Genomic DNA, 16,668 nt, shown 5'->3' on the forward strand with positions numbered 1-16,668 from the left:
GGGAGGTGGGGGGGGGGGGGGGGGATAAGTTTAAGCCATGCCACGCACGCGAGCGTGAATTACGTCCATTCGGTTACGGTTTCGAACGTTTCGGAACCGGAACGCCACACCGCCAGTGCCTTCGCCGCCGCCGCCTCTGCCGCCATCTTAATGTTTCGTCATGATCATGCTCTGGCCCTTCGTCTGCCGCTCCGTGGCGCACTTGGCGACCTCAAAACCGTGTCCTTCGTGTCCTTATGAATACAACAAGGATGAGCAAGAGCGTCCGTATGTTTGCGTGCATGGAGAGCGGAAGCAGGGAGGTCGGCTCGGTGTAATCGAAACCCTCTTACCACCCATCCAGCACCCATGCCACCGGAAGTAGCAAAACGGAATGATAAGCTGACATATGAATACGAAGCAGACAGCTAACGCATGATCCCATCATCATCATCATCAGAAGCATCAGCATCATCATGGCCCAATGATGAGCGAACGCTACAAATCGAATCCTTTTCAACCGAGAGCTTACGGGCAAATGGGCAGTCCGTCCACACCCATAGTGATGGATGCGATTTATGACGCGAGCGCTGTATCCAGTGTGTGAGGTGTGTAGGTTAATCATTCCTCACCCTCCCTCTTGGTTTCCATTTAAAAGAATCTCCGAAAATGACGTCAAGAGAAAAAGAGGAAAAGTGGAATGTTTTTTTTTTTTGGGGAAAATCCTACACATCCCCTGGCAGGCATGCTAAGATCTCGTCAGCGTGGTATCCACGGTGCCGAAGCTACTCATGGCAGCAGGCGTCGCCAACGCAATAGGATTGAATTTTTCCGCCGAAGCGCCATTCGCGCCACGCCACCGACGCACAGAGGGGATTTTGCGGCAAAAGCTGGCCAAAACTCCCGAGTATGATTTTTTTGGTGTTTTTTTCTCAAATTTAGCCTTGCTAATAGTTTTAAAATATTCTACATATAACAGCACTATCATAGAGAACTCATAGAAATGATTTCTCAACCCTGCTAAGTCATAACTTTTAGCTTGAAATGAAAGGATATAATAGGTGAAAAAAAAGTTATAGTCAAGATAACAGCCTTTTTTTCGTTTGCACGAATATCTACGAGGTTAGTAGAATATTTTGCAGTGCTCTTCATGGTTTGAAGTTTAAAAAAATCACAGCATTTTCTCAAAAATGAACCTCCCTAAAATCATATGAAAAAGTGAAAAATTAAACTTTAGTTTTCTCAAATGCCTGGCAATGCCCGGCAAAAATTGCGATAGCATTTGAAAGAGTAAGGTCTCTAGAACATAAAACAAGTCGAAATTATTTCTACTGGTTCCTCTTAGATGTTTTTGTGAAATAAAAAAAAAGCTATTTCTCGGTGATATTTTTGTGTCAGATACTTAAAAAATGCTCCAGGAAGGTTATCAACTGGATGATTTCAACCTTGCGTTAATGATCAAAGGTTGCAATCTTGATTGAATTTCATTTTTTGGGTAAGGCAAACGCTAACAATGGGCGTCCCCCAAGAGAAATTATAAATATTGGAGAAGCAAAAGAAGAGCAGATTCATGACAAAAAAAAAAACGTTTTCTTGCTCTTATGTGCTGAAATTGCTAGAAAACATTGTTTTTTTTTTTACGGTTGTACATCGAATATCAATCATATTTATAACGAATCACAGCATTAGGGGTTTTTGGCCAGCTTTTGGCTCAAGTAGCCCTCTGTACGACGCTGGATATCGTTCGTATTCTTCCGTCATCACCACCACCATCATTATCATCATCAGCCCGCCCGGTGAGTGAGACGCGAAAGTATTTTGGCTTTAAACTTGGACTTTGGATGCTCGTTCCTCTCGCGCGTGACGGAGTAATACGGCAAAGGGAAGGCAAAGGAGCTGAAAAAAGGAAGGGTAGGCCCCTGAGGCGAGAAGGATATTCCAAATGGTGAATGCGCAGAGCCCGGGGCACTGGGTGGTGACAAATAAAATAGAGAAATGGGGCATAAAGGAGCTCCGAGGGGCTCCTTCCAGGAAAACGTGACCCCGGCCAGTGTCATCGATGGAGATCTTTTACGAGGACGCTGGCAGAACGCGCACTAAACGAATAAGCGAGAAACCGCACCGTGGGTCACCCTTTCTGCCCCGTTTAAAAAGTCTTTTCGCTTCGAAACCGCTCCCTGAAGATGCCAAGCAGCAAACACACATACGTACGTACGTACGCACACACTACTAGACCAATATGCGCCGATGTAGAGGCCACTTTCCAACGGTTCCTCCGGCCTTTCATTGGCTACACCCTTGGCAACCCAAACCACCACGACACGACCACCACGAGGAGCTCATCACGTAGTGGGCGAGGGTGGTTTGTTGGCGGGGCGTTGTGGGGACGTTGTGAAGGCGCCACTAAAGTGTGTCCTGTCCTGTAGATACACACATTGGAGCACCCTCTCCATTCCTCCCGTCATCAAAACCTGGAACAGTTCCTGGAGGGAAGCCGCCATTTCAATTTCACCGCTGCCGCTGCTGCTGTTGCTGCGGATCCGGCGATATGTGGCGCGCAATTGAGTTATGTTGCTGTACGCTCGAGCATCGCATCTTACATCGCCACCCAATCCATGTAGGCCGGTGCCGTAAAATCACATCTCTGCTTTGCTCTCTGGCGGCGACCACCGTACGATGTCGTCGGTTTAATCCGTCACTTTGGCCAACCAACCGGATACCTTCTTCTTCTTCACCTTCGTTGAGGATTTACTCCAGTAACAACCGGATACCTGAAATGTAAACAAAGAAGAACGAAATAGAGGACGGGTGAGCGGTAGTGTTTGGAAATGTGTTTTCGCGCGCGCTACGACGACGACGACGACGAGTGTTAATTAAAACGAAAGTGAAACCATAGCAAAGGCAATAAGGGGAAAATCTTGCATCCCGAGCGGGTGGGGTATCAAAGGGATGTCGAAGGAAAGTCGATTAGTGCGCCCGACGTTTAATTGGAGAGCATTGACGCATGCTAATCGCAGTGCTAGTCGCCGTGAACATCAAAGCGAACGAAATCTCGAGCTCGGTCCGGGGATGGGATTGGAAAACCATTTTGACGATCGAGCCCGTAATCCGCCATTGTTTTGCTCGCCTGCTCGGCTGCTGTGAAGGTTGAATGAAGCCATTCCCATGAGCGCCTAATGGTAATGACGTTGGACAAAAGAGTTTCGAGGCCATTTCGTTTCGATACTGCACTGATAAGACCGGTGCCGAAGTTTCAAAGCTTCAATGTTCAAAGATGCAGCACAGGACTCTGTAATGGTTCGCCGTTTTCGCGTGTATTGTGTTGGATTAATACAATAGAGAGACAGCGAGCGTTCCGCGGGCGTTTTCTAAACCACCGAGGGTGCTCAGAGTCGCTCGTGATAATTAATAGACCCGGACCGTCCCGAAACCGGGCACGGTGCCTCATTAGATTCGGTTCTGCTGTTGCTGCTGCTCCGGATGCTGCTTGGTTTTTGTTTGGAAGGAGAAAAGTTGCTCCAACCTCTTTTGTGAAGGAAGAGAAAAGGAAAACGAAAACCGCACAAAATGGAGGCAAAACGGTAATAATCGGCGGAATGGCCTTTGCCTCTCTCACTCTCTTCCGGGGGGGGGGGGGGGGAGGGGGGTTGAGGGGAGTGAAAACTTTTCAGCAACCACGGTGGTGTGTGGCTACGCTCGCCCAACTCAGCCAAGTTCATCAACCGCGAGCGGAAACGCAGAACAGTCGCTTTCATTAAAGTAAAATACAATTTTCTCAAAACGGATGATGCAAAGTCGAACTGCACTTTAACGAATTATACTGTATAAATCTGTCAACTTTTACTCTAATTTGCGCAAAGGCGTTACGCTTTCTTTGCAGCTAACGCATCGGCAGAGTTTAATTAAAAAATGCTGACAAAAAGCAGCTTAAATTGAACCTCTTTGAGTCCATTAGTGTTAGTTATTTGGTACCAATTAGTTTTTTGGTACCAATTCGGTGAAAGTACGTGCAACTCTTTGGGCATGACTTTGGGGAAATTTTCCGCCAGGATCTTGTTTGCTTTATGCGACTGAGTAGAATTTTGCTGGTACAAATCGGACTCATCTCTTTATCCCTCGAAAACATAGGAAAGCAAATAATTCTCTGCATGCAAAATAATTGAAAATTCTTTTAAAAAAAATGCGTAGATTTTTGGGAAGCATTTGTTTGTAATCAGACACATTGACTCGTGTTTTAGGTTCAACATCCGCTCTAGGCATCCTGCGAATTGAGTTCTATTTTCAATTTTCATTACCTTGTTCAAGTATGAAGTAGGTTAAAAATAATTAAATAAATTACACACCAAGGAATTTCTTTCGCCACTTTTTCCATTCTGAATGTCGCTCTGCAGCTTCATCTGTTCAATACTCTTTCTGTCGCAAAGTAATCAGAACATTTAAATAGAGATATTTCTCTAGGCGACACCTCAATGTGGGTATTTTTGCTTCCAAGGTACATCCTTTAAGAACTTTCAGTCAAAATTACAGGGCATTTGGTCCGTTGGAAGCAATGTTATTGCGCCTACAGAGCCAATGTATTTATGTGGCTCCACCAGAAATGTTGCTACTGCAAAAGCCCAGTTTACTTTGCAGCAAACTGTGTGTTAGCGATGGTTCATTCCTTGAACATTATCGAAATAAGAAAGACGATTTAAAAAGTGACATGTAACCATTTGGTGTTAGGCATTTTATCATCAGTCTGTGGGTTGAAATATGCGAAAAGGATCCACCTACACCTAGCTACTTTTTTGCTTGTTTTTATTGTATATAAATGATCCTAATGCGCAAAGCATATTCAAATCAGAAACATCTATTCTGCGATATACCCTGTACTTGCCCCTTTCTGTGCCGAAAATGGATCGGCTCACGATCGTTTGAAGTGGTTTCTTGCCGGAATCATCAAACCACCGCCCAGCAAACCATTTTAATGAGCAAATCGTGAGCTTTTGTTTGAGAGCAACAGTAGCCGAGGTAGTGAGGTGAACTTGCATATCGCGTTCGGTGACAACCGGCAAGCTCCAGCTCGAGCTCTCTTGGATCGCAGCACACCGTTGAAACGGCAAACGGTTGGCACAGGGTGCAACGTGGTGTGATATTTTAATTGGAACATAACACATCGTTCCACCGACACACAGTGCACAAACAGTGAGACAATTTTCAAAGACGTTCCCATTTCGTTTTGAATTTGGAGCTTGCGATTTCCCTCAGTTCCCTGCCACGGCTTGTTTCCATGGCTTCAAGCGAAGGTTGGGTAGCAATCGGGTTGCTTTGGCATCGAGTGCTTCGAGTTTCGACAGCCTTCAAGTGGAGCCACCAATTGATCCAACGCTTGGTTGCTATTTCGATTGATGGTTTAATGGGAAGGTTGTCCGTGGAGAGGCCACAGAGGCTGTGTGTGCTGTGCACTTTAGCATTTTCTACTCGAATGAATCGCAAACGGCGTACAAGCAGCAAACGGGAACTCGAACAGTACAAGCACTTCAACCGAATCGCACGCCGGATGTGCGCCGGATTGAAAGTAAGTTTTCTCAAGAAAATGCATTCACCCTCCGGAATCCGATAACGAGCAATTCATGATGCTGAGGAGAAGGAGGATGATGATGATGATGATGGCGATGGCGATGACGATGGTCAGCAAAGGACGCCACTTGGGCGCCAGCTGCTCGAACGCGGCGCAATGGATCGTCCAGACTACGATATGGCCAAGGAGAACAGCGAACGGGGGCAGTCGAGCTACGCTAATGGTTTCGCATGCTTTTGACGGAAGGATGGAGTGTGTCCGTTTGTCCGCCTGTCCGGTCCGGTGGGTGTTTGCACTTCGTCAACCAAGAGCCTGCATATGAGAACGGATCCCGCCTCGCTTGCCGTCTCCGTTCATCCGGTATGCGGTAATAGAATCGGTCAATATTGATCGAACAATTTTTCCACTTTATGCTCGATGCGATTTGTTGGGCGGTCAGACGCTTGGTACTTGCTTGGTGGGTACTTTGGTGGTGTGGAACGGGCGTCCACCCACGGAAGGAATGGACAGAAAATGCCTTCGAACCAGATCGTTTTTGGAGGCCATCCCCAGGGAGGGAAGTGGAGGAGTTTATCTACGAGGTGATCACGCTCCGGCCGCGTCCAGCTTGGTTTGGATGCTGTTCCAGTGTTCCACACTCATCCCATGTGCGCCATGGTGTGCAAACGGCATCTTCGAGCATTTTCTTGACGGTCCTTGCCGCCTAGTGCCTGCCGGCAAAAGTTTGAGCTCGATGGTGGCAGTCTTGTCACGTGCGATCATCACTCGTATGCTCCGGGATGAGGATGTGTGGCAATGGTTCATGGGACGGAAGCAAATCGAACGAAATTGTGAATCAATATTTGCTGACCGTTTTAGAACCGCCTCCGAATGTCGCTCCGAGTTTGAACGGTTTTCCATGCCTTCTCTCTCTCTCTTTTTCTCTCTCTCTCTCTCTCTCTCTCTCTCTTTCTCTCGGGGTTCGTTGGTGTTCACATGATTCCGATGTTTATCAATTAGAGTTTGTGTTTTCTTATCATCGTTACAATTATCGTGCGCCAGCAAATCGGGAGTGAAGCCGAGTGCTCCTGGAGCAGTGGGCACTAAGGGTGCTTGTTGAGATATTAGATTGACACTTGACTCCTTATCGATGATTGAATCGATGGAGTGTTGTATGAAGTTCCACATCTTAAGGCATGATGGCCAGACAGAGTGCATCAGCAACGAGAGGAAAGAAGTGAATAGTGCAATGTAGAATTGCAATATAACGCCGATTTGAATGATAAAATGCTGTTCTCCGAGAGCTTTTACTTCACTTTCAGGTAGCACAAATCAATCGACTTCTGATTGATGTACAGTTATGAAGGTTCGTTTTAGAAATCAGTAAAGTGGCATTCGACTGGCATTGATTGACCTATTCTAGTATTCTCTGTGACCAACAAGTGGTCTAGCAACAAGTGGCCTGTCAGCGGCAGTCGGTGGCCATTGCTGTTTATTATTTAACGTTGTTCGAGATGAATGTAGAAATAATTCCAATCACACGCTCAATTCTGTAGCTAAATCTTCGGGGAATGGTGCTGCGGAAAAGGAAATCTATACGGGCAATCAGTTTTAACGATCGAGTGAGATGATCTTCTCCGATAGTAGAAATTAACGAATACCAAAATGTGCACTCGATTAGGTAAGGTAGACGCAGCAATGCAAATAAGTTTTCAATGTTTAAGCCACACAAATCGTTTATAGTTCATGGTAGTCATATTGCAATTAAGGAATTTGCTCCAAGTCATGGCGATAAGAAACAATTGGACCTGTAGCTCGATAATGATAAAGATCTTTTTGTACAGTCGAGCGATGATAAACAGATCCAGTAAATTGATCATAAACAGATCCAGTAAAGCGATCATGAACAGATCCAGTAAAATACTTCAGGATACTTCAGTAAAATACTTCAGGACGTTTTTAGTAAAATTCTTAAAAATTGTATGTCAAAGGTAGAGCAAAATGAGGTTCGTAAGTTGATCCTGTATGTGTTGCTATGAAATATCGGCTGATTTTAATATTTCGGCCATATAACCAGAAAACTGTGTCGATTTTATTTGCTAATTCTAGCACGGTTAGTGTTTCAGCATTGGAAACAGTACAAAACATCTATGTAACAAGGAACTGTTTCCTGCAGATATTTTCTAGCTTATGTAAACTGTTTGCAAGGATGGGAAAAACATTTACATATTATCAATTGTTATCATACTATCATTAATTAAATGATAAACGAGAGTGTTCGTTTAAAATAACTTCATAAAGAAATTACAGACATAATAGTATTTATTAACATCTTCTCGTAAGGTGTTATATTAGGACTATATTTTACGAACTTATTTATCCTTTTCATGATTAACAGTGCAGTATTTAAGTTTGCAACCAACAGGAAAAATTACTTGCTGCTTACTCGCTTTCCTGATATGTTGTCAATTTATCTTCGACCATCGTATGTTACAATGAATCTATCTTTGATCAAATGGAACATTCCATGGCAGGCAATTTTAGTACAATTTTCTCCAACAGAGATTTTCGTTGTGCTGCTCAATGCCACTTTGTCGTACAGTGTCTAGCCAGTACCCTACGGCTAATTAAAGCTCACATCCATGTTCATCATCGCAGCTCCAAAACAAAAGTTGAGACACCGTTGATTCACCAGTTCTGGCAGCCACAACGCAATGCACAAGGAAAGATCAGTTTGATTCGCTTAACATTACGTGTAACAAGTTGGACTAAGACTGTATCGCTTGTCTGGCTTGGATCGATTGAAACTAACAGCTCCTAAGGAATAAGTTTTATCATTGTACAACTCCCGACTCATATGCCCGATGAGTCATATGGCCGATCTCATGCAAAGCAAAAGAAATATACAAATCGAAATGTCCTGGAGCATAACGAACGAGACAATCATAGAATGGCAGAATCGATCTTTCAACTCAACTGGACTGTGAATGGTTCCTTTCTGGCAAGTTTCTCTCGACAGAAAGAGAGAGAGAGGGAGAGAGACAGTTTTGCATTTACATCTTTCTTGCATCTTTCTTGCGCTTTGTTGCAATCATCAACAGCCCGCGCACAATGCAATCACTTTTGTCAGTTTCCGGTCCAACTAACTGGAAATCGATCGATCGCAGTTCCTTCACGCAGCATCAATTTCGTAGGCCACTCCAACCACTCCCGAAGCGTACGCGCAGCCTCACAAACAAATGATAACGAAAGGGATGGAAATTGGAGGAAGACATTCCGGATAGGGCTCACCATCGGGCTGTCACTGATGCTGATATCTCGGTTCGGGTGTTTGTCGGATGTCGCACCACCACCACCATCACCACCACTCTTCGGCTCCGGCAGGCACCCCCTTACCGCCCTGTTGGACATGGACAATGGCACCCAAGATTGAATTCAATTATGAAATTTAGCAATTTCCCCAAGATCGAAATCGAATGATAATGAATTATAACGGCTTCTGCATCACGCAACGCAACCGCACCCGGGACACACCGCAATGGCCCGAAGGGTCCACATTCCGGTGCTATTCAAATGGTGCTCGGTGAGGGACTCTGGAGCTGGTGGTCTGGAGGAAAAGGAGTCCAAGCTAGGACTGCTTCTGCTTCGAGCCTTCGTGCCATTTCGTGGTATTCTATGCCTTCTTCTTCTTCTTTTTTTTCTGCATCCCTTCAGCGATTGTCGTGATTCGTCCCAAGTCTTCCGTTCCATTATGAAGGTTACTCCTTTTCTCTCGGGACCCTGTCACACAACTGTGGTCTGGAGTTTTGTCCCAAGACTATTTTTTTTTCTTTTTTCTTTTTGTGTGGCATCCTTTGGAAGCCAATTTTCTGGCTTCGCATCCCTTGTGTGTGTCGCAGGAGGAGCGATTTCAATATCGGATGCAATCTTTTGCAGGCCAGCCAGCATAAAGGAAGCCAGAACCTTCCGTTTCCGTACCACCGACCGGGTGTCTGGGTCTGGGTTGGAGTGTTTGGCAGCTTGGTTTGGAGTTTTGGCTCCCCCGGGGGAGCTGGTGGAGCGGGGGGGAAAACAATTTGAACCAACAAACAGCGCGTCCGTTATTTAATCGGGGGGACCTGCTCCGGATGGCTGGTCGGGCTAGCTAGATCCATATCAAACCACCTCGACCACCACGACCGCCGCTTGCTCCCAAGCCGCATCCGAACGATTGACATACCAGGGATTGTTTTCCGAGTCCGCATCCCGGGCATCTCGGCGGATTCTGAGCGGTTGAAGATTGGGAAGAAGAGGAAAAAATGAGATGAAAAACAAAAAACCAAGCGAAGAAGTTGCAGAAACAATAGAGAGGAGGGGGAGCTGAGAGGGGGTCGCCGGGGGGCCACAAGGTTCAGTCAACCATTGATGGGGTAATTAATTTTTGTCAAAGGGTCAAACCGTCAACCCCAACCCGGCCGGTCTGGGGCTGTCTCGTGCCATTCCGGAAAGGATGCCGTGGAGACGGCGGTGGGTGGTGGGGACGTTTTCTTGGGACATTTTATGGGCTCCTAATAAGGTTCTTGAAGCTAATGAGCTAACCTCAAACACAGGCCCCTGGCCACCAACCCACCAACCCGTTGCTATCGATGTGGCTTTTTCGCTTCTCGCGACGCCAAACCCTTTTTCCGGGCCTCAAATGTTAACTTTTCGGGCCACGAGCCTTCGTCGTCGTCACCAGCGACTTATCCAAAGTGAAGTACATGGCGCTGCGTGTGTTTGATGTGTGCGTGCAAAGTTGTGACTATCATTAGGCTGGGCGTGGTGCCGGTCAACCATCATCCGGGCTTTTCGACGGCTTTTCGATGTTGATCGTGATGCTGCCGATGCCGAAGCCATACCAACGGTGGCTTAGAGTGTTGCATAAAATGTAACGTTTGTTTGGACGGAAGTTCACAAACGTCTGTTCAATGGGAAAGTTTCTATAGCGCGATATGGTAGCATGTTTTTCGGAGGATTAGTTAGCTTTAACAATGCCTTAAATTTATCAACATGGAGCATGTTTACCAGCTTCAAATGAGTTCGAATAGTTGCGAACAATAGTTTGCATAGTGTAGCAGATTTATGGAACTACTTAACATAACTAATCCTCACAAAAGCATGCTACCACATCGCTCATTGAAAACTTTCCCATTGAACAGGCGTTTGTAAACTTCCGTCCTAGCAAACGTTAAATTTTATGCAAACGAAACATGCTTATTTTCCAAATTTCCAAAACAGTTCGCAGACTTTCGGTGCCATTTGAAACTGGTAAGCATGATCGATGATTAGTTAATGGAATTAAGCATTAGCAAGCATGTTTCCATTGCTATCTGGGTCGTACATTAGAGCATCTCAAAAAATGTATACTCCCATTGGTTATTTTTTTTAAAAAAAGCAAAGAAGGAAGGTAAGTAATGCCTGTCAATGATTATAATACAACACCAGCAAGCAAAAGGTGAATGAATTCAAATAGTGATTAAAGTAATTTAGCCCATTGAAAGGTAAAATATCGATAAATGTTGAAAGAAGTTATAAAAGGACAGTGTAAGGATAACTGATAATAAAAGTTTAGTCTTGCGAGCAGAGCCGAACAGTCCAGTTGATTATTATTAGAACACTGAAGAGGTCTTCCGTCGATGAGAAAGTTAAGGAAAGTTTACACTGATTTTGGATATAAGAGTGAGCTCTTGGTCAATCTATCGGTGTTCGACCTAAGGTGAGCATAGCTGCAGAAGATTTGATAGGGAATCATTTCCTTGTTCAAAATCGAATGATAATGTGTAGCATTTAACGTGTATATCAGCTTAAGTTTTATCTTGAGAGCGTGCAGTTTGTAGAAGATACAGACCAATATAAGAAGTGTTAGAAAAGGAGGTACAATTTACCGCCGACGACCCAGTCGAAAACCGAGAGAGGGCTCGCGGTCGAGAAGCTAGGGCGAGAGATAGGTCTACAGTACTACGACAACGCGACAAGCGTTTAAGCGTGTAGATTCCTTGCGAAAGTATAGATTCTCGCGATCTCAAATCCGTCTCCGAGCTGTAAAACTCCGTTGCGCGCCCGCGAAAGAACGCGCGTACTAAATAAAGCACATCATTCAACGTGCACCGGCACGAACAGTTAATAAGAAGAGTAAACATAATTAATTGACATTGATAATTTATGATCACAAACAGCAGCACCCAGTTGGGCAATGTGCAGGTAATGAATGTTATCTTCGTTAAAACAACAATTTAATGGTCCACAGGATCCAATATCATGTGTTAAAAATCGGTGCCAATTGCATTCTTGTTGCTAACTGGAAAGCTATGCTCTCCATTTCCAAACTCATTTTTCATTTGGCGGAAAAGCCATGCATGCTGGAAATGCAATGATTTGTTTCTTTTCACTTTGCATTCAGACTTTACCAATCCTGCTGAGAGGGATAAACACGCAAATTGTGCCACATAGTCAATGAACTTGGCTTTGGCACCTTTTTTATAAGTTGCGGTCGAGTTACTGCTCTCTTCTCTCAATTTCTCTCTCTCACTCTCTCTCTCTCTCTCTCTCTCTTTCTCTTTCCCTCTCTCTCTATCTTTCTCTGCCTCTCTCTATATCTCTCTTTCTCTTTGTTTTTGGATCAAATTGGGATTAAATTACTTTAGAAGGACCAAAACCCAATTATTGATTTAATGTTACCATCAACCTGCTTTGAATTGCGAGGCATAAAGGAATGCGGAGGGTGAAACAATGGAGTAAACTCCGCTTTGATGTAACCAATCAATTTAGAGACGGCAAAAACAATAGAAATGATATCCATATTCCAATAGAACGGATTTAAGGATAGGGGGTGCATTGTGGCCCCCTCCTCCTTTTCTGGCAAGAGCCAAACTTTGTCACATGGTATCTAAAGCAACTAGCAACAATTGTGAGAGTTTTGGAGAAAATTGCGTCAATACTTGTAGAGTTATGAGTTTTCCTAAAACATTGGTTTTTGGGAGGGAGAGAAGGGATTCCCCTCCCTGGGAAAAGGACCCCCGATGTGATCATCTGGGATGATAAGCTATCTTTGTGCCAAATGCGTGAGGCGCGAACATACAAACATTGACTTGTTTTTATTTGTAAGAATTTTAACCCTCATCGGTCCCTCCAGAATTGCATCGAATCGGTTTTTTTGTATGCGCGCGCATACACTCATTTTTCCAACCTGTTCCAAAAAATCCAAAACTAAAACTAATCACTTCTGATATTTTTTATTTATTCATTGGAATGTTCTTTATCGAAAAAAAATTACTACAAGTCAATAATTCTTAAAATACTGTAGTAAAATTGGCAATTATAAAATCATGTTTTTTGAGAAAAATGCGAAAAACCGCGAAAAAGTACATTTTTCAAGTGTTTCCTAATTTTTTTGGCACATTTCTAGCAAATATCATGTCGATGGTTAGCACAATCAAATTTTGCACACTTTCACAACGTGCAGCAAAAAAAATTTGGTTAGTTCAGTATGTGCAGACTTGACAACGACCGATTTTGGGTGTTGGTGTCAAATGGCGAATGGGACGAACATTATGAGAAACATTAGCAGCATCACTATTAGTCGGTTTTGTTTTGCGTCTTACTATGTGTGAATCAACAAAAGCCATTCCCAATGTTTCGATAAACAGCCGACGACAAATATTATGGATGCTTTTTTATTGTTTTTCAGACCGAAAACAATTCGGCGAGCGTAATAATAGCATACTCATATTGCATACTACAGAGCCATTTGCCAACGATTTATTTTTCATTTGCAAGTAAAGGTTCTAGCCCATTGGTCCATGGTGTCAATTCTTCCTTTAGTCTTCTTGCAATTACTCAACTAAGTTTGGCTTTTTTCTTTTTTCATGATTGTTGATACCCACAGCACTATAGAACATGCTCGCCAAAGTAACAAATTGGTAATGACGGGGGATATACGGCAACATAATGGCTAGACATTTGTGGTCATACATAGCTTCAGTAGAATATAATAGCTTTGTGCGCATATCAACCAAGGCTAATAGAATTGCTTTTTTATTTTCAGTAATCGTTCCCAAAGCTATACGATTTTTATTCAATTCTTCAGCCAAATCATATGAAATAGAAATTGTCGCAAGTTACACTTTGATCGGACATTCTTTTTTTGTCAAAACACAAAACAATGGCGGCCTAAGTTGCTTTTGGGAGTGGTGTATCGATCACGACCATTATAAATTTGTGTATTGTGTGCATACCATCTTTTGAAACACATAAACCAAATTTGCCATGCCATATTTGGCAGATTTTGATGCAATATATTCACGAAACGGAGACCATCCACGAAATGGAACAAACTGTTCATCGACTGTAACATTTTTTCCTGGTTTGTAGATAGTGTTCAAATTATTATTGCACCTTTAGAACACATTTCTGATCGATCAGAATTTATCATAAATCAAACATTCCTCTAGATCATCATATCGGATGCAACCATGAAATCGCTTGAAGGTTTATAACGGCGTCGTAGCTCCAAATATTGCTCGATCAGTTTGAAATTTGAGCAACACGTTCACCATACCTGACAAGAGATGTTTTTTACCTGAAATCATTTTTTCAGAGCTTCAAAACTGATTTTTTTCGGCTAAATACATATGGTGGACGTATGTGTATGCGAACGCATACACAGGAACCGATTCGTAACTATTTCGGCTCAGGCGATACTACACATGCCTAAAATTTTTGAGAGATATATTTCTATTCTATGATCAAAATAAATCTATTTTGAAGAAATTCAGAAAATTTCATCGAGCCGTTTTTGAATAATTTGATTTTTTCGGACCAAATTGTATGCGCGCGCATACAAAGAACCGATGAGGGTTAACAGATAACTTTTTACGATTTCCCAAGCTAGCAAGCCCGGGATATGGCGGCTCGTCCGTCATTACATATGTTAAAAAAAAACTTTTTACGATCCAAATTTGTGAATTGTATTGACCTTCAACTTGTAGTTGTGTCTTCTTTTAAATTTAGAATATTCGTTCTGAACTGAACCACTAGTGCTTGAATATCATTGCTAACTTAACGCAACGCAAGTGCACGTTATTATATAAAAATTTCCGAGCATTTTTTCCATGCACTTTGTTGCCTGTTAACATGAAGTCTGTTTGACGTGAGCCTACTTTAAACTATTTGCTTTTACTTCAATTGATTAGTGCCATACTTGAATCAAAATAAAGTATAAACAACCCATATAAGTTCACCATTGTGCTTTCGGAATCAGGAATGCATTTGTTCACAAATAAGTGGAATAGACGGCAAAACTGCAAGCATTGGGCTTCGAATACACCTTTCTTTACTAAACTGGCTTTAAAGTCAAACTGAAATTAACACAACTTTAAACTTAAGCGTTAAAATAATCGAATCGTTAAACAATGATTCCATCCAAACAAAATAGACGATATGAAAAGCTCCCAGAGCTGTCGCTCGTTACTCCGATTCCACCGGATATTTGCCATGTCCTCCTCCACCGATGGTGGCCATCGCATTGCGGTTACATTACGCACGCACCGAGAGGAACAAAACCCTTCAACCAGTCGATATTACGATAGCACTTCCGCCCGTTCCACTACTCAGTGTTTCAATCACTGGAGCTAAACAAACCCAACGAACAAACCAGCTAGCCACCGGCCAGGCAGCCAGTCGACCCAGTGGTAACCAGTGGTCAAGTCGTTCGCAATCTGCTCCGCGTAACGAAACCACTTCCGCCATTCGTTGCCATCCAACCAACCAACCATTTCATCAACCTTCCATCAACGGAACGTTTCGCTCATCCGCTTGACGTCACAAACGGGGGGATGCTTACCTGCTTCCTTACAGCATACCACGCCGGTACGTGGCCGACCGATGGCTACCGAAGAGGATCCGCTTGAAGGCCTGCCGGAACTCGGGGCTGAAGATGGTGTAGATGACGGGGTTAAGGGTGGAGTTGAAGTAACCAAGCCACAGGAACAGGGACGCCACCGTATCGTTGATCGAACAGCTCTCGCACAGCGGCAACAGGAGCGCGGTAAGGAAGAAGGGCAACCAGCAGACGACGAACGCGCCCGTAATGATGGCAAGCGTTTTGGCGGCCTTCCGTTCCCGCTTCGCCTCCAGCGTTTCCTTGCGCTTCGACACCTGCGCCTGCGGGTTCGGTGTGCTGGCAATGTTTAGCGAGGAACCGGCCCCCTGCAGCCCAGCACCGTTACCACTGGCCACCGTCGGTGGCGTTATCGCGTTTGGCGTCCCTGTTCCCGTTGCTGCTGGTGGCGGTGGTTTGAGCATTTGATTTGCCGCCCCCAGACTAGGGCTTGGGCTGGGCAGGAGCGACTGATGGTGCGTGCTGGTCGGTGAGCTCGGTTGCTGTTGCTGCTGCTGCTGCAGTGGCGTCGATGCCGCGAGCAGTGGCACACTGGCTGGCCCATGGCTACCGTTGCCACTCGCCTTGCTTCCGGCCACCGCACGGTTGTTATTGTTCGATTCCGTTCCGGTGGCCGCTGCTGCTGCCTGCTGCCGGTGCGTCACTTCGTACGAAACCGTCGGTATCTGGTTGTTGCTCAACGGAACATTCTGCAAAAGAGAGGGATAGTGAGAGAGAGAGAAAGAGTGGGAGAGCGAGTACCAAAACAGGAAGTGTGTGTTCCGGATGGCCATTATCAATTTGTACGAAGCCGAACCGAGTGCCCTCTCACGCGCTCTCAAGTGTTATTCTTCCACCGATGGCCGGGAATATGTAAATTGCGTGACCGGAAGGACCCCATTGCCGTCCGGCGTACGCTACGCTGTGGTGAGTGGTACTTGCATAAGAGGACGAGAAGTCCCACATATGTGCAGATGATGCTGCAGCACCGGATTCGAGCTAAGCAAACCATGGTTTCCCATCTCCTAGCAACCCGTGCGACCCTCAAGAGGTTCAAATCAAATGCAGAACACATCAAAGCCCGTATGCAGATCACCATTTTCCGCACTAACAAACTAACGGACCAAAGTGAGTTAACTCTAAATGGTGAAAGTGTCGGCTCTCTGGCCTTCTGTTAATTTCCGGGGGTTTTTTGTTTGTTTGCTTCCTCTCCTTCCTGTGGAGTTCCAGTGTCCAATCCCAGCAGCCAAGCAGT

General features: G+C 44.5%; 1 protein-coding gene across 1 annotated transcript in view; it reads right to left on the reverse strand.

Moving 5' to 3' along the window:
• Nucleotides 1-1,498: 1,498 nt before the first annotated feature.
• The window catches only part of LOC126574835 (5-hydroxytryptamine receptor-like), a 25,575-nt gene continuing 10,405 nt past the window's right edge, over nt 1,499-16,668 (reverse strand). Inside the window, exons 8-9 of the mRNA XM_050235222.1 lie at nt 15,378-16,123; nt 1,499-2,699 (exon numbers count right to left, since the gene is read on the reverse strand). Of these exons, the coding sequence (XP_050091179.1) occupies nt 15,386-16,123 (738 nt within the window). The 3' untranslated portion in view covers nt 1,499-2,699; nt 15,378-15,385. The remainder of the gene's footprint in view (nt 2,700-15,377; nt 16,124-16,668) is intronic.

Source organism: Anopheles aquasalis, chromosome 3, assembly GCF_943734665.1.
Source record: "Anopheles aquasalis chromosome 3, idAnoAquaMG_Q_19, whole genome shotgun sequence".
Taxonomy (NCBI): Eukaryota; Metazoa; Arthropoda; class Insecta; order Diptera; family Culicidae; genus Anopheles; species Anopheles aquasalis.